This window comes from Jaminaea rosea (assembly GCF_003144245.1).
Source record: "Jaminaea rosea strain MCA 5214 unplaced genomic scaffold BDZ90scaffold_5, whole genome shotgun sequence".
In the NCBI taxonomy this organism is placed as follows: Eukaryota; Fungi; Basidiomycota; class Exobasidiomycetes; order Microstromatales; genus Jaminaea; species Jaminaea rosea.
The window spans coordinates 874,510-895,443 of NW_020289979.1; the positions used below are offsets into that span (position 1 = coordinate 874,510).

A 20,934-nucleotide genomic window follows, 5' to 3' on the forward strand; every position below is an offset into this window, starting at 1 on the left:
TTTGGAGAAAGAGAAGAGGTGGATCAAAGTGATTTGAGGGAAGGTGTGTGTGGCAGCGAGCGTGGGAAGTGGTCGGGGTGGGAGGGCGAGGAGGGCGAGGAGATACGAGAAGCGTGGCTGAAAGTCTTGTCGAGCTAGTGAGAGATGAGTGTGTCAGAGCCCATGCAATATCATCTTGAGATCCGATCGAGTAGTTAGGAAGAATGGAAAGAAGTGAGGATCGCGCTGCGAAAAAGTCAGTCAGACCTTCTCGACCTGCCTGGCTCGAGTCGAGCCGTGGATTTGGCCCGCCCGCCTGCGTCTCAGTCCGCCCTCCAAAGTGGCTCTCGCCTCGACCTCTCCGCTCGCAGCTCAGCTCCAGAGTCGTTGCTTCCTGACCATCACTTCATCGGCCAGCCATGGTGCTCACCGCGCAGAGCACCTCTGCCGCTGGGGCAGCTGCCTCCTCGTCATCACAGCCGCAAGCTCGACCGGAGGATCAGCTGCGAATCGAGATGCTGGGCGCGGGCAATGAGGTGGGACGAAGTTGCTGCGTCCTCACCTACAAGGGCAAGACGGTTGTATGCGATGCCGGAGTGCATCCGGCTTACTCTGGTATCGCGGCGCTGCCCTTCATCGATGAGCTCGACTGGAGTACTGTAGATGCTCTTCTCATCACGCAGTGAGTGCCGCGATCCACTAAATGGGTAATCTGCCAACTTGTCGCTGACTGACAGCCATTATGCCGCTCGCTCAGCTTCCATCTCGACCACGCCGCCGCCCTCACCTACATCATGGAGAAGACCAATTTCAAAGAAGGGCGCGGCAAAGTCTACATGACCCACCCGACAAAGGCAGTCTACCGCTTCCTCATGTCCGACTTTGTCCGAATCTCCAACGCAGGCAACGATGACAACCTCTTCGACGAGGGTGAAATGCTCGCCTCCTGGCGACAGATCGAGGCAGTCGACTTCCACCAAGACGTTTCCGTCGGAGGAGGGCTACGCTTCACTCCTTACCATGCGGGACATGTGCTGGGCGCATGCATGTTCCTCATTGAGATCGCGGGGCTACGCATCCTCTATACCGGCGACTTCAGTCGAGAGGAAGATCGTCATCTCGTTCAAGCGGAGGTACCGCCTGTTCGACCCGACGTGCTCATCTGCGAGAGCACCTACGGCGTGCAGTCCCTCGAGCCGCGCATAGACAAGGAGCAGAGATTCACCCAAATGGTACAAAGCATCGTCTCTCGCGGCGGGCGAGTCCTCCTGCCCGTCTTTGTTCTCGGTAGAGCGCAGGAGCTCCTCTTGTTGCTCGACGAGTTCTGGTCGGCACATCCCGAGCTGCAGAAGATACCCATCTACTACGCCTCTTCGCTTGCAAGGAAGTGTATCAGCATCTACCAGACGTACATTCATACTATGAATGACCATATCAGGTCAAGATTCAACAGGCGAGACAACCCCTTCGTGTTCAAGCATGTCAGCAACTTGAAGTCGCTGGACAAGTTTGAGGACAAGGTAAGTGCGGTAGCGAAGAAGCACATGATGGAAGCGGATGAGACACTAATTGCCTGCTCTCTTCCCCTCTCGCCAGGGCCCCTGCGTGATGATGGCCTCCCCCGGTTTCATGCAAAGCGGCGTGTCCCGCGAGCTTCTCGAGCGTTGGGCTCCCGATCGTCGCAACGGTCTAATCGTGACCGGCTACTCCATCGAAGGCACCATGGCGCGCAATATCCTCAATGAGCCCGACGAGATTATCTCCGTACAGGGCCAAAAGATTCCCCGTCGCATGTCCATCGACTACATTTCCTTCTCTGCTCACGTCGATTACGCCCAGAACTCCAAGTTCATCGACGAGATCAAGGCGCAACACGTCGTGCTTGTGCACGGTGAGGCCACGGCGATGGCTAGGTTGAGGGCGGCGCTGCAGAGCAAGTACTCTGAGCGTAGTGAGGATGTCAAAATTCACACGCCAAGGAATTGTGAGCCCCTCCGGCTGCAATTCAAGGCCGAGCGGCTCGCCAAGGCCGTGGGCTCTATCGCGGAGAAACCTCCCAAGGCTGGCAGCACGCTCAAAGGCTTGCTGGTGAGCAAGGATTTCGCATACACCATCTTGGACCCAAAGGACCTGGCGGAGTTCACTGGCCTCAATACCAGCACCATCATCCAGCGACAACGCGTAGCCCTCAACGTCGGGTGGGACATGGTGCGCTGGCACCTCGAGGGGATGTACGGCTCCGTACAGGAGGGGGTCGACGTCGAGGGCAGGAGGACGATGCGCGTCATGACTGCATTGGATGTCAAGCAGTCCGGCGTGCACGAGCTGTTGCTCGAATGGGTGGCGAGCGTCAACAATGATATGGTGGCGGATTCGGCATTGGCGCTCTTGTTGGGGATCGACTCAAGTCCCGCGACGGTCAAGATGACTACGAGGCCTTGTGGACATTCGCATGGGCATGAGGGGCAGGGCAAGGGGGACGCAGCGGAGGAGGCGAAGGAGGAAGAGGAGACGGTGGAGACGGTGGAGAAGCATCCGCACGCAGATAAGGTGATCAAGGATGCAGAGGAGGCGGCGACTGCCAAGCGTGCTGAGCGGGCGATGAATGTGGCGTCCTTCCTCGAGGCGTACTACGGCGACGTGGAGGAGATTCAGATTGGTGGCAGCCAAGACACCAGCATGAGCGAGGACGAGAAGGCAGAGACGAAGAGCGAAGAGGACGTCAAGGCCGAGCAAGAAAATGGCGACTCTGTCGCCGAAGCAAACGGCGACGCTAAGATGGGCGAAGGCGAGCAGCAAGTCAACGGCAACGGAGAAGTAGAGACCTCACCCGCGACCACCACCTCCGCAGCAGAGCCGGCCGCCTCCGCGCCCACACCTCCCCCTCCCTCTCTCGAATCCACCATCCCCGGCCCCTCGCGTCAAGCGCTTCGCGTCCGACTCGACGACAAGGTCGCCATTGTGGACCTGGAGGACGCCCTCTCCTCCTCCTCCACCACCGCCGCGACGTCAGCGCACCTCTCCGTCTACTCCCGCAGCGAAGCCCTGCGTCGTCGCGTGCTCCACCTCGTGGCGCTGGCAGACAGAGCGGCAACTTCTGCCGCGGACACGTTTAGGATGGATGAGCCGATGTGCTCTGAGCTCTTCCTCGGGGTGCATAGCAGGCCGGTGGAGCCTGGTGAGGCAGATGATGAGGAGCGGGGCATTGAAGGAGCGGAGGGAAAGAAAAGGGCAAGGATCATGGCGTAGACTGGATGATATTGTGAGAGAGAGAGGAGGGGAAGGAGCGCACCCGTGATCGTGACTTTGTACAATAGCTATCCAAATGGGCAAGCCTGCCTGCCTGCCCACCCACCTACATCGCTGTCTCTTACGCAAGGGAGCTGCGCTCCATCTTCTCCACTACAGGCGCGAGCCTCTCATCTCCGGGTCCCCTGCTCGTTCTCCCACTGTTGTTGCTGCCGTTGCGGAAGAGAGTCCTGCTCGGCGCCGAAGGCGATACGCTGGTGAAGGCGAGGCGAAGCTGGTGCATCTCGGCGTGGCTGAGGGTGATCGTCTTGGCCTGTGTTGCTGTGTTGGTTCCAGCTCCATTGTTGGTAGCGCCGATGCGAGGCAGGATGAACCCCTTGACCAGGTCGCGCACTTCCAACGGTCGCATGACACTGAGAAGGAAGGGCGCCTTCTGAATCTGTTCGTACCTGAAGCTCCTAGCATTCGGGAACCGCTTCCTCAGCGTACCTCCGATGGGCTCTTCATAAGGCAGATGTTCACTCCCCTCCACGACGAGCAAGTCAGCCGTGACTCTCGCCCTCTCCTCGTCACTCTGCGCCTTGCGCTCGAAGTAGAGGTCGAACAGGAAAGCCCTAGCTGCCTCCTTCCCATCGCCGCGACGGATGAATCGATCGTACAGGTCTGCGAAAGTGCTTCGCTCCACATGCTTGGGCAGCGATTCGTCCTCGCCTGCCCATCTGTAGCCGAAGCCCTCGACGAGCTCCCCAGGCATGTTACCAGCACTATTGCGTGAATCCTCATCGCTATGTGCTGTTGTCCAGGCCTCGTTGATAATCTCCTCGCATTGCGCGATCGAGTCGATGATGAATTGATCCTCCACCTCGAGGATCGGGCTAACGATGCTCAAAGTCTGGATGGCGTTGCCTAGCTTGGCGGCTGCCCGCGTGGCGACGAGGCCAGACATACCGCAGGCGACGATGTGGAACTGCCATTGTCCTCCCTGTGGCTTGGCCACGCCAGGTGCATTGAGGTACTCGTCCAGGAAAGCCAGACAATCCGCCGTCTTGGTGTCCAAGTCGTAGAGGTGAGGCGAACCCTTGCGAGGCGGAACCTCCCTAGTCAGGCCGTGACCGCGAGGATCGAGGGCGAGGATGTTGAAGCGACGTGAGAGGTCGGCATCGCAGAGGATGTGAGGGAAGAGGAGGGAGACGGAGAAGAGCTCCGAGGGGAAGACGACTAGGAGCGGGTAGCGTGGGTCTGGGTGAGTGGCGGCGGAGAGAGAGTCTGGGATGTGGCCATTGGCCTTTGTGCCTGCGGCTGCGCGAGCCGTGGCTGCTTGTGTGAAGATGGGGTGGGAGGGAGTCGAAAGGAGGTAGTGCAGTTGGACCTCGTCTTTTGCGCGGAGGTGCGGGAAGGACTGGCGAGGCGTGGGCAGGAGATGCGGGCATTAGCTGAGAATCGGGAGATGTGAGCAGGTGCGTACGGCTCACCTCGGACAGGTTGAGGAAAGGCATGATTGCTACTAGCGTATGAGGGCGTAGTGAAGATGCTTCGATCACAAGAGAGGCCGCGACTATATATCGAGCCCAACGTCAGCGTTGGACGATCAAAGGCGAGAAATCGACGGTACTACAGGGGCGGTTCGAAGGGGTCTGAGCGAGGGTGATGACGTCCTTCTTAAGGCCAATCTTCGATTGATGAAAGGCCCGACCGAGAGCTGTCTCGGACCTCATCTCATCTCGTCTCCCACGCCCTTGTTGAGTCTCGCGAGGTTGAGCCAGAAAGAGTGACACATCGCTTGCTCCGGCGGGGGCCACGGCGAGATCGGACACCTGAGAACGCGGTGTCGCTGACTCCCTCGAAGCCCCCTCGCTGCCTGACCGAAGCTCAATTTTCCCTCCTCGATGATGCTCTTCAAGGGGTGCGTGCGACTCGATGTACGACTGGGGAGGGTTTTTGAGCTTAAGCCTGCGCCGATCAGTGCGCCACACGCTCAAGGGGTCCCTGCTCCCTCCGTCGACGCGTCCTCTTCATTGCCGTGCCGTGAGAAAGCGCAAGCAAGGCAAAAAGGCGGGCTGGGCTGGACCTGCAGCAGCCGTGCAACCGTCGCTCCGGCTCAACTTGCTCTCGGGCTGCGTTGCCGTGTCTCCGTATCCCGTCTTGCGTCTCCGTCTCCGTCTCCACACTCAGTCACCCCCTCGTCCCCTCACGACTGCCCTTGGAATCGCAGCTAGCCTTGGAGTTCCAAGCTAGCCCATCGTCATCCTCTCAACATGGCCACCTCCCACCCCTTGCGCATTCAAATAGCCTCGTACAACTTCAACCTGCAAGGCACCACAACGCCCTTCCCCGACTTGCAACGCTGGTTGATCCCCACCCTCTCCGAGACACGTCCCGAGTATAGCTCCACCTCTCTCACCTCTGGCCGTGAAGCGCCTGACATCTATGCCGTCGGCTTCCAGGAGCTGCTGCCGCTGCACCATGCATTCGCTGATGATCAAGAGGCAAAGGAGGTGCGGCAGCACACGGCTAGGGAGATCAGGAGGGCTGTGAGACATCATGCTGCGGTTACGCGGCAGGACGGGGTGTATCCTGAGGGCGGCGGGCCCGAGGACTACACTTTGCTGGCTGAGGTACATCTCGTGAGCATCACCCTCTTCGTCTTTGGGCGTAATCGCTCAGGAGTGCCGCAGCGACTCAAGGAGGCGCGCGTGGCAAGTGCCTCTACTGGTATCCTCAACCTGCTGGGCAACAAGGGAGCCGTCGGCGTACGATTAGTCCTTTCTGCTCAAGGCGAAGGGGAAGACGAGGTGATCACACTCGTATGTGCTCACTTGGCCGCGCATGACCACCAAGTGGAGCGACGCAATGCCGATTTCAAGAACATCGTTAGCAGACTGGCATTCACGCCTCAGTCCACCTTGCCGCTCCCCGACCCGCCGATCGCAGCTCCCCAAACTGGCGAGGATATGGAAAAGGTCAAGGAGCGCTACCAACAGGACGTGGACAGCCAACGCGCAATTGGAACGCAAAAGCCATCCAAGCCCCTGGACAATCAGACGTACACTCTCTACGATTCGCACCACGCCTTCTTCTTCGGCGACCTCAACTATCGTCTCGGCCTCGAAGGTGGCAAGAAAAACAAGGAGGGCAAAGAGGGAGCTTCCTCATCTGCCGCGGGGTTGAGCAAGCACGACGTCCGTCGCAAAGTCTCTCAGCAGGACTATGCGACTTTGGCCAAGCATGACCAGCTCGCTCGAGAGCGCCAAGCTGGCAAGACGCTGCAAGGCTTTGTCGAGGTGGACGTCGGGACGGCGTTCGGGCCGACGTACAAGTTCAAGCCGCAACGGCGAGAGGGGAAGGGAAAGGGTAAAGAAGGGACTGGGGAAGGGGACGCCGTGAAGAGAGAGAAGGGGGACGCGCCGGTAAAGGGACAGGAACTGAGCGCGAAACGCGTGCCAGGTTGGACAGATCGTGTGCTCTGGGCGAGCAATGGTGGGCAAGAGCAAGGAGAAAAGACGACGGGCACAACGGGAGCCGGGTCAGCAAGCGTTATTCCGGGCAGACACGGCGTGCACGTCGAGCTCTTCCGCAGCATCATGGGTTACACGCTCTCGGACCACAAGCCCGTCACTCTCCTCGCAACCCTGCCGCGCGCACGGCAGTCCAATTCCAACTTGGCGCCGTATCGCCTCGACGGGAATTACGCAGCGTACCGTGCGCTGGGCACTTTGCTGGACAGGCTGGTCGGGTACGCCTGGTGCGCCCTCGTTGCGGCAGGGGCGGGACAGGTGCTCGTGGGTGTGGCAGAGGTGGTCGTCATTGCGTTGCTGAGTGTGTGGTGGCTGAGGACTGGTGGGCAACAAGGGGGAGGAGGGGATCTGGGTTACTGGTTCTCAAGCCTCGCGGGAAGGCCGTGATCGGCAGCGCTTGGGCTCTCTCTTGTGCACATCTGTAGGCTTGAAATTGTATACCGTACCATATCGTGTCGCGACATTTTCCACTTTGAGGTCTTTCTTTGCTATTCGTGGACGTCATTAGAACTTGAGCAGCTCGTACAGAATGATGAGGACGTTGATCAAAACGAGGGGTACTGCGAGGTGCACGACAAAGAAGTCAGGTCAATCGATGCTCGTCTTCTTCTCCCTCTCTTCAGCATCACCGATCGCTCACCTCTCAGCAATGTTCTCACGGCTCCCATCAAGTTCACCAACCTCTCCTTGACGCCAGCATCACTTGATCCTCCGTGCCCTCCCGGTCCAGAGGTGAAGGAGTGCTGCTGCTCGTACTGGATAGAGGCGGATGACCAGCCGACTGGCGGGAGTTCAGAGAGCGGTGATGGGGGCAGAGATGATCAGCACGAGAAAGTGGATGAACGGCAGTCAGGCGCACGTCTCTCCCACCTCTTGAAAGGAAACGATCCTCGTTGAGAATGGCAATGGCGTTGAGGCAGAGGACGGACACGTAGAGGAGCGTACCGAACATTGTGGGCGCAGCAGCAGCAGCAGCAGCAGCAGCGGCGACCTGCGGGGCTCTACGCTTGCTGCTCAGTGGCAAGGGGTCCTGCAGCAGTCCGAGAGGTTTGTCGAGCGCTGTCCCTAGCGAATCAATGTGCGAGATGTCAGGACGATATTGCGGGTCAAGAGGCTAGAGCGGGACGATCTGGCGCACAGGCCCCCGGATCATCGATGCCACGTGGAGACGGAAGTGGCCCGTCGAGGCTACGAAGTGCACGGCCAATTGCCTTTCCTCGTTCTGGCTCCCACTTCCTTCCTCTCCGCTTCTCGCTCCCCATCTAATCCCACCAACTCCCTTTCCTCTAAGTGATATTCAGCCGCCCTACCAGCATGGCCACCCAACCCGCCTCAACAGCCGCAGCGCTCGGCTCATCAGGCTCTTCCCCCTCCTCCTCCCCTCCCTCCTTCATCAACTCGCTAATCGACTCCCTCTTCCAACCAGGACTCAACAGCCCAGCCCGAGTGGTGATGCATCGCGCATTTGCTGCTCTGATCCTCGTGCTCCTCTCTCTGCTCATAGTCACTCAGAATGGGCACGTCCTCGCACTACTGGCTATCGCGCTGGGCCTTTGGGGGAGCGTGGCTTGGTGAGTAGCGACGGGGAGGAGGAGGAGGAGGAGGGCAAAGAGAGTGTGAGACAGAAAGCTGACATGCTTCGTGTGACGCCGTGTGATGCAGGTTCTTGGCTGAGCTGGCTAAGATGCCTCCTTCGGTGAGGGAGCCACAGAAGATGCCTGCTGTGCCTATCGAGGATAAGAAGGACGAGTAAGCGCGAGAGGAAGAGAGCAGAAGGAGGCATCGTCCGCCGTGCGGTGACGAGGCGAAGGGGACCTTGGCCTCGCTGGTCCATTGACAGTCAAATGCTATACCCAAGTTGCATCGCAACGCCACGTCCCCACGAGCAGTATACAAAGCATGCATTACACGCATCGACATCTCCTCACCACACATCCTCACACCCTCCTCTTCCCCAAGACCTTCCCACACGCCGCCTTGATAGCCTGTCCAGCCTTCTCCACCTCCTTCCTACTCAAACCAGCAGTGACCGCTATCCTGATGCTCGGCCTCGCCAGCACGCCGCGTTCCAGCACTTCGGCTTTAATGCTCGGCAGCTTCTTGCGGAGGGACAGCATGACATGCCCGGATTCGAGGGCCTCGTCGAGGATGGATTGGAGTAGAGCCAGCTGAGCAGTCGGGGAGAGGTCGTGGTGCGGGTCGAGGAGGTTGCGCGATTCACCGTCCGCTGCCGAGCTGTTGGTGGGCACCATGGCTGATGACGATGATGACGATGCAGCCGCGTCAAACTTGCCCTGAGGCGTATCCGGATGCCTGTGCCCCTTGGCTCTGACCTGCAGATGAATGACCGGGCTCTCCGCATCACTAGGGATGTAAAGAGTCTCCACCTTGTCGAGTACGGCTCGCAGTGCCCTCGTGTTCTCCCGCAGCCGCGTCAATACATCATCGTCGTTGCGCGAGATCTTGGCAATGGCTATACTAGCCGCCACGGCCAACATGGCGGGCAGCGCTGCCGAGTAGACGAAGGCCGGGCCGTTGATACGCTGATGGAACACCACCTCGTTGCTGCCCGCGCAGAATCCTCCTGCTGAGCCCAGCGTGTTCGCCATGCTACCAACGATCATGTCCACCTCGCTCGCAGGTACGTCGTGCAGCTCTGTCAGTCCTCGTCCTGTGCGGCCGAGCGTGCCAAAGGAGAGGCCCTCGTCGAGAATGAGACGGAACTTGTACTTGCGCTTGAGCTCGATGAGTCGCTTGAGGTTGGAGATCTGCCCGTCGTTCTCAAAGAGACCTTCCGTGATGATAAAGCGACGGGTGAGAGGCTTCTTGCGTCTATATTGCTGAACAACGGATTTGAGCGTGGCTTCCAGGGATGACTGCGCGTGGTGGTCGCGAAGGAACCAGTGTCAGCTTGCGACCTAGGGCTAGACTGCGGCGTACAATCACTCACCATATCATTATGATCGTAATATCGCACGGTCGAGCGCGAGATGGCGATGCCCTTTTGAATGGCAAAGTTGACCCCCTTGTCCGCTACGATGATGTCGCCTCGCTTGGAAAAGGCCGGGATGACGGAGGAGATGGTCGAGAAGCCCTGAGAGTAGATAATGGCCGCCTCCGTGCCGAGGAGGCGGGCGATGTCCGACTCGAGAGCCATGTGGACATCTGACGGTCAAGAGGACGAGAGGGTTAGCAAACTCCTTGAACGATGGCGGCAACGGAGGAAGCTCACCAATCGTCCCATAGAAGCCAGGAGGACTACAGCTTCCCACTCCGTAAGTCCTCAGAGTTTTGATGGCCGCCTCCTTGACTCTCTCATCCCCAGCCAGATCAGCAAAATTGTAGCTCGCCAGGTTGACGACCTCCCTCGGCTTGCCTCCGTGTACGTGCGGCAGGGAGATCTTCGGGTGCGGGGAGTTGCCGCCAATGATGGTAGGTACGGCGGCGAGGGATTGTTCCTCTGAGGCTGTGAGGGGCTCACAGAGTGGGAGAGGATTGAACTCGCTGACTAGGTCATCGATTTCCTGGCAAAAAGGGCGCGACGTCCGACGTCTATTAGCGCTGCGACATCGCCTCAAGTCCTCGTAGCTCTTCCTTCGCGCTCACCTTGTCGTCCAACTTGACAAAGTTCGACCCACTAGCGCTCGCCCTCGTTCTACTCTGCAGGACGGTCCTGATCGCAAAGGCGAGGAGGAACAGCTCCAGCAGAGAGCGAAAGGGGTCATTCTGGTAGGACGAGGCAATGTATCGTGTGAGGATGGGCGAGCCGGGGATCTTTTCGAAGGCCGAGGAGAGGGAGGAGGAGAGGGAGAGGAGCGTAGTGGTGAGGGCGTCAGATGTGCGAGGGGAGGTGAGGGGCGGAGCTGTCAGAGGGGTGGCCATTGGTGAGGCCATTTTTGTTGTGAAGAGAGGGGGGAGAGAGGGGGGAGAGAGGTGGGTAGGAAAGGAAGGAAAGGAAAGCATGGAAAGCCAGGCCGGGCCGGCGGGAGTGTTGAGCCGCGACGTCGAGTCGAGCGGACGGCGGACTGGGCGCCATTGGGCCCACGGAGAGAGGCAGTCGAGTCGACCTCGAGGTTGAGCTCGCCTTGATTCACTCCTTCGCGTTGCATCCGATCCTTTGCCCTGCTTCACTTCTCCCTCGCCTCCCATGGCATCCTTACCACCCTCAGCCTACGGAGATGCCCTCCTCTCTGCTTCTGCCAATCTTCCGCACTCCACTCCAGCCCTGGCATCCCTCCTCGCCCTCTTCCCCTCCCCTACTGCTCCTTCGCCCGTGTACCTCGCCCTCCCAACCTCCAACCCAGATCGCGTCGTTCCCGAGCTGAGGAAATGTCGCGGCTACCTCAAGGGAGAATGGGAGGAGCTGGCAGCTAGTCGCGTAAAGGCGCTGCTGTTTTTGGGTAGAGGCGCCGAGGCCAAAAGTAGGGGAGATGCGGCTGGGGAGAGGTTGGAACTTCACAGCGCGTACGAGTGCTACGAGACGACGGCTACGTGAGTACGACGAGGGATCTGAACTTCAGCTCAACTTGCCTAACAGGCTGACCACTCCTATTTCTCCCTCGCTCGCGTAGCCTCTTCCTCCGCATCCTCACCTCCGTCCCACCCAGCACCGACTCGAGGCCCTACCTGCCAGTCCTGATGCAGATCCTCCTCGACCTACGCCAACTTGCCCTCCTAGCAGATCGCGTCACAGCAGCCTCAGAGCCCTCGACATCCACCTCCCGCCCCGCACAGCCCCACCTTGAATCAACAGCTCGCCACCTAAACAAAGCCTTCACGGCCTGCGTAGCAGATCGCAACCCTTCTCTCCTCACCTCGCGCAAATGGGCAACCTACCGCATAGTCGCCATCCTCTTCCGCACCTACTTTCGTCTACGCGCCCTCCCTCTATGCCGTAACGTCCTCCGAGCACTCAGCGCTGCCCCTCTGCCTCCCCTAGACCATTTTCCTCGCGCGGACAGGGTCACATTCAGATACTACACGGGACTGCTACACTTCCTGGCGCAGGATTATGCACCCGCGCTGCAGGACCTCAGTGAGGCGTGGGGCGAATGCCATGCGGGGGCGATCAAGCAGCAGGAGTTGATACTGGTGCCTTTGATTCCGCTGGAGTTGCTCTTGAGGGGGAGGAGGCCAAGTAAGGTGCTCCTGGCGCGTTTCCCAAAGTTGGAGGCGCTTTACAGCCCTTTCCTGAGCTCCTTGGCGCCCAAGCCCGACCTGAGACGATTTGCCGCTGCGCTTGCTGAGCCAAGCTTCGAGCGTGCGCTCGTGGTGCGTGGAACCTACTTGGCCGTCGAGGCTTTCCGGCCCATCCTTCTGCGGCAGGTAGTCAGGCGATTGTGCGCCCAGGTGCTGAAGAGCACGCGTGTGAAGCTAGCGGATGTGCAGACTGCGCTTAGGTTAGCGGGATGGACTCCGGCGAGCGGAGAGGGAGGAGGTGGGAGCGAAATTGAAGCCGGAGACGCCGCAGCGGAGGTGGAGTGGCTGGTCGGCTCCCTGATTGCCCGCGGCTTCGTAAAGGGGTACCTCTCCCACGAGAGGCAGATGATGGTTCTGAGCAACGTCAACGCCTTCCCGCCGTTGAAGGATGTGGCTGCCGCGGGGAGTGGAGGCGTTGTAGGCATCTAATCGCACAGGACATCCTTATCAAATACCATGCCATTCTCGCCCGTCTTTACTTCTTGACGGCGTCCAACTGCCGGTTGAAGCCTCCCTTCCTGTTCATGTACTGTCGCCACGTCCTCTCCTTCTTGACATTGGCTCCCCCTTGCGAGTTGCCCTTGACGTGCGTCCCCTTTGTGGTGCCAAACCCGCCAAAGCCCATCGAGGCCATCATGGCCGCTTCGGCTTCGTCGATGGGCGCAGCGTCCTCCTCTTCGTCTGCTGCGTCAGCCTCAGGGGCCGCTCCAGTCGCCATCGGTTCTGCAGCGACTGCTGTTCCATTGTACTTTGCGGATATGCCGTTGGTAGCTGCTAGATGATCTCCTTTGCTGCTGCTACCGCTAGTGCGTGATGGCGGGGAAGTCTCCCTCCTCCTGTCCCGACCTCGAGGCGCAGGGGAGCGACTACGAGACGACCTGCCTCTTCCCCTCCCACCATCTCGCTCTCGGTCACGCTCAGCGTAGCGATCTCTGGGCTCATCTCTCCAGTTTCTACCACTCCCTGCCGCCCCACTACTACGCTCATAGTCCCAGTCCCTCTCTCTGCGATCCTCTCTTGGAGGCGGGATGGCGCGACCCTGCTCTCTCTGCGGGGGGACGCTGCGTCCTTGATATGACGATGATGAAGCAGCGGGCCCACGCGAGTAGGTGCCCTCGTCTCTGTAGTCTGGCCGCATAGGTGGCGGGGGACGATCGCTTCGCCCCGCACCGTATGGCTGAGGTGGTTGGCGAGGATAGCCGTCTGCACGATCATCATACGGTCGACGTGGCGGCTCAGGACGATAGCGACTGGCGTCTCTGCCACCTTGTTCTCGGTCGTCGCCGCGACGTGGAGGGTCTGGGCGTTCGCGATAGGACATTCTACGCTCTTTAGGCTTATATGGAGGTGGAAGAAAGGATAATTCGATGTGTAGCGCCGAGATGCTTGGTTCCACTCCTTGGTCTCGAGACGGGAGTGGCATTGGACTCGACTCGCGTGTCCGCCCTCGAGTGGACCCACGGCGCTGCCTGACCTTGGTGGCCTGGCTTGGGCGGCGGAAATGACGTTCGGGCCGCTGCGACTGTTCCACGCTGGAGCTGCGTGAGACCCGACTGATTGAGGGCCACGAGTCGGACAGAGAGAGAGAGGCAGATGGAGGTCTTGGTGTGCGGTGTGCTTCTTGATTTGACCCCACTCGCTTTCTCATCGCTACCACTGCGATTTGTGTGGAGCATCCTAGAGCGCTTCTGTCCTCTTCAAAGTGCTAGCGTTACCGGTCGCTACTGACCAGCCGCTGTCACGACAACAACCGCTCTCTACCTCCTCTTCCTCGACATCGCCTGCCTCTTCGACTTCTCACGACTCTTCGAGCGCCGTGACCCGCACACAGTAGACGCCCAGCATGGCGCAATCTAGACCAGGAGGCGGGCACGCTCCCCAGCCCAGCGTCGCAAATGCCGCCAGCCTTTTCGGCGCAGGAGGTGGTGAGGACAGCGATCCTTTTGCAACCATCTCTTCCCCTCCAGCACCGGCTGCAGCTCCTCAGCTTGGGACGATGAGCGAGGAGCAAGAGGATGGAGGAGCTGCTGACCTTTTTGGAGATGGGCAGCAAAACCAACAGTATAATCAGTACTATCAGCAGCAGTACCAGCAGCAGCAGCCGGCTGACATTGGATCGCAAGTCGCGTCATCATCGAGCGGTCTATTTGGCAACGATGCTGCAACAGCCAACGATGACTGGCTCGGCGGCGGCGGCGATGCCAATGCAGGCTATGATCAATGCCAACAACAGCAGCCGTACGACCCTTCCGCAGATTCGACAAGCTGGTATGACGGCGCCGGCGCTCAACAGACAGACTACTCAGCCACGGCGCAGAGCTCGTCTGGCTACGATGCATATGGCCAGCAGCAGCAGCAGTACCCAGACAGCAACTACTACCAGCAGCAAAGCTACGATGCTGGCGCATACGACCCATCGCAGTATCAGCAGCAGCAAGACCAAAGCTACCAGCAATGGGACTCGCAGCAGCAGCAGCATCAGCCGGGATATGACAATTACTACACTAGCGGCGCAGGCGACTCTACTGGGTCCTACGCATACCACGCTCCGCAGCAGCAGTACGCTCCTCCCGCCAGTCAAGCTCACGGCTACGATGCGCAGGCCTCAGCTGGGCAGTACGACTACTCGGCAGCAACGCAGAGTCAAGGTCAATACGACCATACTTCGGCCAATGGGTACGATGCGAGCCAGCAGAGTCAGCAACAGGACTACTACGGCACCACCTCATACGATCCGCAGGGCTACGCACTGCAGTCCGCTGATGGGTACCAGCAGGACCAGTATGCAGCTAACTACGGGCAGTACGACGCCCAGCAGGCAGACCCTCCTGCTCAAGGAGACTATGATGCCTACAATGCACAGCAGCAGCAGCAATGGAACTCGGCGCAGACCGACTACCCGTCGCAGGCGAGCCAGCAGTATCAGCCTTCTCAGCAGTACGACGCATCCCAACCGGACCCCTACGCTCCGCCTGCGACTCAAAGTCAGTACGAGCCATCTCCAGCTGCGTCAACCCAGTATGACCCGAGCAGTACGCCCCGAGCCAGCGGGATCGACCTGCCTCCAACGTCTCAGGAGCAGCCTCGCTTCACCGCGTCAGAAATGTCCTACGAGAACTCGTATGATGCGCAATTACAGACCAGCAATGCGACGACGGACGCCTACGGAGCTCCTCCGACCCAAGCCGCCTCGCACGAAGAGACCACGCCGGCAGCAGCAACGGCTCCCGCAAATGCGTACAGCCCGTCCCAATCCGCCTCGCCCTCCATGCCTGCTGCCCCACCTAAGGGTCCTCCCAAGGGCCCGCCGCGAGGCCCGCCGAGAGGGCCGGCCAGAGGCCCATCGAGGACGTCTTCGTCCAAGGCTATTCCTCAGCAGCCCGCAGCAGCCGCGCCCGCTCCCGATGAGCCCACTCCGCAATCGCCTGCTCTGCAGCTCAACGGCCTTTCCACCTTCGATGGACCTGCAGCTCAGCATGCTCCTTCGGTGACAGCGGCAGCGAGCGAGGAACAGCCCGCGCCCTGGGACGTTGCCTCTACACCCGCCGCAGATGCAGCATCGTCGTCGACTGATGGTGCTTCCCTCTTCTCCCCGCCTGCGGACCCAGCAAGTGGCGAAGCGCCTTCGCAATTGGCCGATCCAGATGACTCGGAGACCTCCCTCGCACCACCCCCCCGCTCCAGGCAGGCCACTCCCAAGCTCCTCGTCACGGGGGACGACGATTCTACCAAAGAGATTGAGGTCACTCCCTCCCCCGACGAAGAGTACCCAGCTGCTGATCAGACGATCATTGAGCGAAGGGACAGTCTGGCGTCTCAAGGGGCTGGACGGGACGACGATCTGGACGAGGCCACGCGCGAGTTCAACGACTTGCAGCTCATCAGTCGAAGTAAGAGCCAAAGCAGTGGCAGTGGCGCTAGCACGTCGAGTCAGAAGGAAGTGGTGGATGCAAGTCGACCGATGAGTCGGGAGGTGAAGAAGGGGCCAGATGTGAATGCAAAGAAGGGGCCGAATGCGAGCGTGAGGAGAGGAAAGGGCAGGGGTAAGAGGGTGGAAGAGGAAGAAGAAGAGGAGGACTGGGGGTGGGGCGTTGATGAGGTTGAAGGTGGTGGTGGCTATGGAGGTGAGGAGGCGGGATATTCGGGTGATCAAGCGTCGCGCGAGGAGCCGATCGATCAGCCCGATCCCTACGCCCCTCCTCCTGTTACGCAAGGCCAGGACCAGTATGCGCCTCCTTCTCCTGTCGCTGCCTCGGGCGATCAAGACCCGTATGCGCCTCCAGCCGCTGCCGCTGGCGCATCGGAAACTTACGAGCCGGAAGCTGCAGCAGATTACGGATATGGCTATGATGCCGGCTATGGTCGCGAAGCTGAAGACGGTGGGGACGCCGAGAGCGGCGATCAAGCCTCGCGCGACGCGGCAGCAGAGAGTCACGATGCATATGCACCTCCTTCTACCTCCGAGGGTCAGGATCCCTACGCACCTACACCTGGCAGCGCATCGCAAGGGTATGAGTCGGAGGCTGCGACGGGGTACGGCTACGGATATGAGGCTGGCTACGGAGGCGGAAGCGGGGAAGAAGCTGGTGCTGGGCAAGATCCATACGCCCCTCAAGTGCAGGGTGGAGAAGACGATGCAGAGGCGTATGTGCCTCGACGGGACGCAGACCCGTATGCCCCTCAGGAGGATGAGGATCTGTACGCCCCTCCTGACCAACAGACAGATCCCTACGCACCTTCGGCGACCGGACAGGCGGACGCATACGCCCCTTCGAAAGCAGCTGAGGCGGACCCGTACGCACCACCTGCGACATCTGAACATGACCCGTATGGTCCGCCTCCGACTTCTCATCATGAGCAAGACCCCTACGGTCCCGCCATAGGCTCGCAGTACGGCTCTTCGTCTTCATCGGCTGCCAAGCAAGACCTCTACGCTCCTTCCGCCAGCAACGCAGACCCATACGCTCCGATAAACACAAGCAGTCGAGGCGCCTACAACCCATACGAGCCTGCAGAGCAGTCGGCGCTCCCAACTCAGGACCCTTACGCACCGCCAATCAGCTCGAACGCTGTGGCTGACCCGTACGCGCCTTCCTACGGAACTGAGTCTGGCTCGCAGGATGCCGGATGGGGCTCGTCACTGGGCGGAGCAGATGGAGCCTACGCAGCACCGCCAATGTCGCGCGGCTACGGCTCAGGAGCCTCTTCTGCAGTGCCGGACACACCCTTGGCCTCCCGAGCACCTGCTGCGCCTTCTTCTGCCGGCTACTCGGCGTATGGACCTCCCTCTCACCACGGCCGCTCCGACTCTCAGTCAGGCTCAGTCTTCGACGAAGGCGCTGCAGGCCCATATGGACCGAGCGCTGCAGTGGCCGGGGGAGCGGGCTACTTTGGCAGCCGTGCACCCAGCTCGAGCTACAGTGCGGCTCCGCACGAAGCTGCTTCGCCGTACGAGCTTCCCCGCGAGAGGGAACAAGGCTTTGAAGCCGGCTACGCAGATGCGCCTGATCCAGCAGAGGAGAAGCGCAATGCCCGCATCCCTCTTGCGTGCTTCGGCGTGGACGGCAAGATTGTCACCTTCTTCCCGACGCAAAGTCATGCCAGCAGCGGGCTGGGCGACGGATATGGCTACGGCAGCGATACTGCGCCGCCAACGAAAGTCTCGGTGCGCCAACTTTCCAACCTCGTCCCGCCCACAGCGTTCGCCTCGTCCTTCGACCCGCTGCTCTTCCCTGGACCCGCATTCGAGAGCACTGCGGTCACCAGCGCCATTGCACGAGCGACGGGAGCGGGCAGCAGTGTCTCCACCAGCGTCAAGAGCAAGAAGACGACGCTCATCAAGTTCTTGCGTGATGCAGCTGCTGACCTCGAGGCCGGCATGGGCTACCGCAGACGCCGGCCGTCAGTCGTGGATGCGGTCAAGCCTCACGACGTCTCCTCGTCGTCCTCCTCTGCTGGCGACGAAGAGGCCGGCAAGGCAGAAGATCGTATCCTCCTCATCCGCCTCCTCGCCATCATGCTCGAGCAAGACGGCAACGTAGCCAACAATGCGGCGTTCGACGAGGCGGTGCGAGCGCTGCTGGCTGGAGAGCAAGGTGCGCAGCAAAGCTCGACCTTCGCGCCTGGGTACGCAGACCCGAAGAGCAGCACTGGGAACGGCGCCTCGGGCACAACGCTGCACAGCTACGAGGTGACATCGAAGCATCTCGAGCAGATTCGCGACCTCCTCGTCACAGGCCAGCGTCGCGAGGCTGTAGCCTACGCCACATCTCAGCGACTGTGGTCCCACGCTATGGTAATTGCTAGCGCTGTCGATCAAGAGACGTGGAGACGAGTGGCGAGCGATTTCATCGAGGCTGAGTTGTCAGGTGATGCAGGTGATAAGGACGCGAGCCTGAAGCTGGCGTATGGCCTCTTCTCCGGGCAGGAGCCTTCCATGATCCAGACTCTGTTCCGACCGGATGTTCCGCCCTCTGCGGCCTCGTCATCGCAGGACTGGCGCAATTCCGCGGCCGTCATCCTTGCCAATCGCTGCGCAGGCGACTCGACCGCTCTGACAGCAATGGGCGATGCCCTCGCCAACGCAGGTCGTCAAGAAGCGGCCCACATCTGCTACCTTCTTTCACCTCGAACCTCCTCATCAGGCGGCGTCGACGCTCCCAATGCTCGCATGTCGCTTCTCGGGGCACCCAGCCCGCTGGCCAGTACCTCCTACCTCCGCGACATGGATGCCTTCATCCTATCAGAGATTTACGAATTCTCCTTCGCACTCGTGCCCCCTCTCAAGGGCCAAGAAGCCTTCCCTGGCCTCGCCCACTTGCAGGCTTACCGTCTCTTGCACGCCCTGCAGCTCGCCGAGCTGGGAGAGACGAAGCGCGCACAGAAGTACTGCGAGGCCATTGCGGGGGTGATGAAGGCGACGAAGCAGTCCCCTTATTTCCATCGCACACTGGTAGCGCAAGTCAAGGAGTTGTCAGACCGCCTGATTGGTGGACCTCAGCTGGACAGCGGTGGCAATTGGGTCACAAGAAAGATGCAGCGACCTACACTGGATGGGATGCTTTCTGCCTTCGAAGGGAGATTTGCCAAATTCATTGCGGGAGACGATGATAGTCCTGCGAGTGGAAGTGCCACACCCAACGGTGGTGGGATGCAGCAGCAGCAACAGGGCGGAGGAGACAAGAGTCGAGGTGCTGGTAGCGTCAGCGGTCTTCCCAGCACGGCAGGCTCGTCCGTTGGAGCCTTCTCGCACTACTCCGCCATCACGCCTGACGCCATGTCCGGGGGCATCTCGCGCGTTCAGTCTTTTGCCGACTTCAGTGGAGCAGGCATCAGTCGCCCTGGCTCGCGAGCTCAGTCTGCTGCGGGCTTCAGGCAGCACGGCGCGAGGTCGCCTTCGTTCATGCAGCAGCAGCAGGATCGAGCCGTGTCTGCCATGGGCAGCGGAGCGGGACCCTACGGTGTGCCGCCCTCTTCCGCCGGCGGCAGTCCATACCTCGGCTGGTCAAGATCCGACTCGCCTGCTCCTGCTGGTCATCATCAGCAGCAGCAACAGCAGCAGCAGTATCAGCAAGGCCCCTATGGACGCTCGAGTGTCGAGGCAAGCGAGGCAGATGCAGGCGCCGCAGCTCCCTGGCCAGGGCAGTCAGGCCCGGGAGAAGAACAGCCCAACGACGATGGCGCAGGCTACCAAGGACCTTCGTACGGCTACGATGCCGACAATGAGACGCCTAGCGGGACCCGGCCGCAGTTCATCAGCAACTTGGATGCCGACTTCGGCGAGGCAGGTAACGGAGGAGACGCAGAGGGAGGAGGAGGAGCCGACTTTGTTTCTCCCATGGACGCCTTCACGCCAGCTGGAGCCGCTTCTTTCCCCTCGTACACTCCTGCCAGCCATCAGCAGCACTCCTCTGGCCGAGAGGATCCGATCGAGGACGACGACGACGACGACGACGACCTCGGCTTTGGCAACTCGGCCCACCGGAGGAACAGGACTGAGGGCGACACAGCCGCCAGCCACGATGAGCAGCAGCAACGTGAACCGTCTAAGCATGCGGAGGAGGAGAGCAATGCCTCTACTCCTACAGCGGCTGCTGCCACCTCGTCCGCAGCGAAGCAACCCGAGCTCAAGCCTTCGCCCTCAACCTCGTGGCTTGGTCGCCTCTGGGGTCGCAAGGAGCCTGCGGCAGGCGACGCAGCAGCGACAAAGGCCGCGCAGGCCCACATGGGAGAGGAGAGCGCCTTCTACTACGACAAGGACCTCAAGCGGTGGGTCAATAAGAAGGCTGGAGACACAGGTGGAGCGGCTACCCCTCCGCCTCCGCCGCCGAGGGCTACAACCGCTTCGCCCTCGATGGCCTCGCGCGGTGGGCCCGGTGGTGCGCCGGCGCCGCAGCGCTCCTTCTCTGCTGCGAACAGTCGTACCAACTCGAGCCAGGACCTCGGCAACGACTACCGAAGCGGCGCGGCTGGTGGGCCAGGAGGACCACCTCGAGCCGCCTCCTCCGCCTTCAGCAGCTCAGCACGCGGCACACCTCCCATCGCGGAGAGTGACCGCACCGCGGCGAATGGCACACCTCCCCCATCAGAGGGTGGGCCCCCTTACTCGACGATGTCCTCTCCCGGCGCTGGGTCTCGCGGAGGGATGGGTAGGACTCGTTCGAACTTGGGAGACCTCAATCAGCCTGCGGCGATGCAGCCTGCCATGGGCGCGGCTGCTGCCGGTGGAGGACCACCAGGATCAGCATCCTCATCGATGCCTCCGCCGCCGGCGCCTCCTGCTGGACGAGGGGCGGGCGCTAAGAAGAAGCCCATTTCGAAGAGATATGTGCGTGTAGACTAGATGCGCGGGGGATTTGGTGCGCGGTCGCGATTGTGTTATAGTCATTCGGCAATGATAATGTTTGCGATTCATGGCTCTTTTCGGTTTGGTGTTTGACACCAGTTCCTAGTGAGCGAGGCCCGTGCAGAGGAAGAAGTCGCTCGCTCGCTC

At 60.6% G+C, this 20,934-nt stretch overlaps 9 protein-coding genes across 9 annotated transcripts; 5 read left to right on the forward strand and 4 right to left on the reverse strand.

Moving 5' to 3' along the window:
- Positions 1-362: 362 nt before the first annotated feature.
- Positions 363-3,289, forward strand: BDZ90DRAFT_165373 (hypothetical protein). Its single transcript, XM_025503641.1, has 2 exons — positions 363-1,499; positions 1,576-3,289. The coding sequence occupies exons 1-2, from the start codon at positions 774-776 to the stop codon at positions 3,226-3,228; spliced, it is 2,379 nt and encodes a 792-aa protein (XP_025362821.1). The 5' UTR covers positions 363-773; the 3' UTR covers positions 3,229-3,289.
- BDZ90DRAFT_231962 (hypothetical protein) lies at positions 3,214-4,837 on the reverse strand. The gene is made up of 2 exons (XM_025506069.1): positions 4,701-4,837; positions 3,214-4,627 (listed from the first exon to the last, which is right to left on the reverse strand). The coding sequence occupies exons 1-2, from the start codon at positions 4,722-4,724 to the stop codon at positions 3,350-3,352; spliced, it is 1,302 nt and encodes a 433-aa protein (XP_025362822.1). The 5' UTR covers positions 4,725-4,837; the 3' UTR covers positions 3,214-3,349.
- A 415-nt stretch (positions 4,838-5,252) lies between these two features.
- BDZ90DRAFT_231963 (DNase I-like protein) lies at positions 5,253-7,198 on the forward strand. Its single transcript, XM_025506070.1, has one exon. It carries the CDS (start codon positions 5,484-5,486, stop codon positions 7,128-7,130), a length of 1,647 nt encoding a protein of 548 aa, XP_025362823.1. The 5' UTR covers positions 5,253-5,483; the 3' UTR covers positions 7,131-7,198.
- A 49-nt stretch (positions 7,199-7,247) lies between these two features.
- On the reverse strand, positions 7,248-7,695 carry BDZ90DRAFT_260030 (Yos1-like protein; the record flags this gene model as incomplete). The annotated part of the gene is made up of 3 exons (XM_025508218.1): positions 7,248-7,303; positions 7,384-7,524; positions 7,614-7,695. The coding sequence occupies 3 exons, from the start codon at positions 7,693-7,695 to the stop codon at positions 7,248-7,250; spliced, it is 279 nt and encodes a 92-aa protein (XP_025362824.1).
- Positions 7,696-7,973: 278 nt separating this feature from the next.
- On the forward strand, positions 7,974-8,623 carry BDZ90DRAFT_231964 (hypothetical protein). Its single transcript, XM_025506071.1, has 2 exons — positions 7,974-8,314; positions 8,406-8,623. The coding sequence occupies exons 1-2, from the start codon at positions 8,058-8,060 to the stop codon at positions 8,494-8,496; spliced, it is 348 nt and encodes a 115-aa protein (XP_025362825.1). The 5' UTR covers positions 7,974-8,057; the 3' UTR covers positions 8,497-8,623.
- A 57-nt stretch (positions 8,624-8,680) lies between these two features.
- On the reverse strand, positions 8,681-10,625 carry BDZ90DRAFT_219304 (PLP-dependent transferase; the record flags this gene model as incomplete). The annotated part of the gene is made up of 4 exons (XM_025504394.1): positions 8,681-9,619; positions 9,694-9,908; positions 9,976-10,267; positions 10,350-10,625. 4 exons carry the CDS (start codon positions 10,623-10,625, stop codon positions 8,681-8,683), a joined length of 1,722 nt encoding a protein of 573 aa, XP_025362826.1.
- A 684-nt stretch (positions 10,626-11,309) lies between these two features.
- Positions 11,310-12,371, forward strand: BDZ90DRAFT_251920 (hypothetical protein; the record flags this gene model as incomplete). Its single annotated transcript, XM_025507747.1, has 2 exons — positions 11,310-12,142; positions 12,188-12,371. Exons 1-2 carry the CDS (start codon positions 11,382-11,384, stop codon positions 12,369-12,371), a joined length of 945 nt encoding a protein of 314 aa, XP_025362827.1. The 5' UTR covers positions 11,310-11,381.
- Positions 12,372-12,417: 46 nt separating this feature from the next.
- On the reverse strand, positions 12,418-13,263 carry BDZ90DRAFT_260034 (DUF1777-domain-containing protein; the record flags this gene model as incomplete). The annotated part of the gene is made up of 1 exon (XM_025508219.1): positions 12,418-13,263. One exon carries the CDS (start codon positions 13,261-13,263, stop codon positions 12,418-12,420), a length of 846 nt encoding a protein of 281 aa, XP_025362828.1.
- A 304-nt stretch (positions 13,264-13,567) lies between these two features.
- BDZ90DRAFT_231966 (hypothetical protein) lies at positions 13,568-20,859 on the forward strand. Its single transcript, XM_025506072.1, has one exon. It carries the CDS (start codon positions 13,786-13,788, stop codon positions 20,782-20,784), a length of 6,999 nt encoding a protein of 2,332 aa, XP_025362829.1. The 5' UTR covers positions 13,568-13,785; the 3' UTR covers positions 20,785-20,859.
- The last annotated feature ends 75 nt before the right edge of the window (positions 20,860-20,934 follow it).

What these genes read in the sequence shown, in the direction of transcription:
- BDZ90DRAFT_231963 (XM_025506070.1), top strand. Translation starts at nt 5,484, where the DNA reads ATGGCCACCTCCCACCCCTTGCGCATTCAAATAGCCTCGTACAACTTC.
- BDZ90DRAFT_231966 (XM_025506072.1), top strand. Translation starts at nt 13,786, where the DNA reads ATGGCGCAATCTAGACCAGGAGGCGGGCACGCTCCCCAGCCCAGCGTC.
- BDZ90DRAFT_231964 (XM_025506071.1), top strand. Translation starts at nt 8,058, where the DNA reads ATGGCCACCCAACCCGCCTCAACAGCCGCAGCGCTCGGCTCATCAGGC. An exon ending in CTTTGGGGGAGCGTGGCTTG is followed by an intron (nt 8,315 to 8,405) that starts GTGAGTAGCGAC and finishes CGTGTGATGCAG; the next exon opens with GTTCTTGGCTGAGCTGGCTA.
- BDZ90DRAFT_165373 (XM_025503641.1), top strand. Translation starts at nt 774, where the DNA reads ATGGAGAAGACCAATTTCAAAGAAGGGCGCGGCAAAGTCTACATGACC. An exon ending in TGGACAAGTTTGAGGACAAG is followed by an intron (nt 1,500 to 1,575) that starts GTAAGTGCGGTA and finishes CCCTCTCGCCAG; the next exon opens with GGCCCCTGCGTGATGATGGC.
- BDZ90DRAFT_231962 (XM_025506069.1), bottom strand. Translation starts at nt 4,724, where the DNA reads ATGCCTTTCCTCAACCTGTCCGAG. An exon ending in CTTTCCTCAACCTGTCCGAG is followed by an intron (nt 4,628 to 4,700) that starts GTGAGCCGTACG and finishes ACGCCTCGCCAG; the next exon opens with TCCTTCCCGCACCTCCGCGC.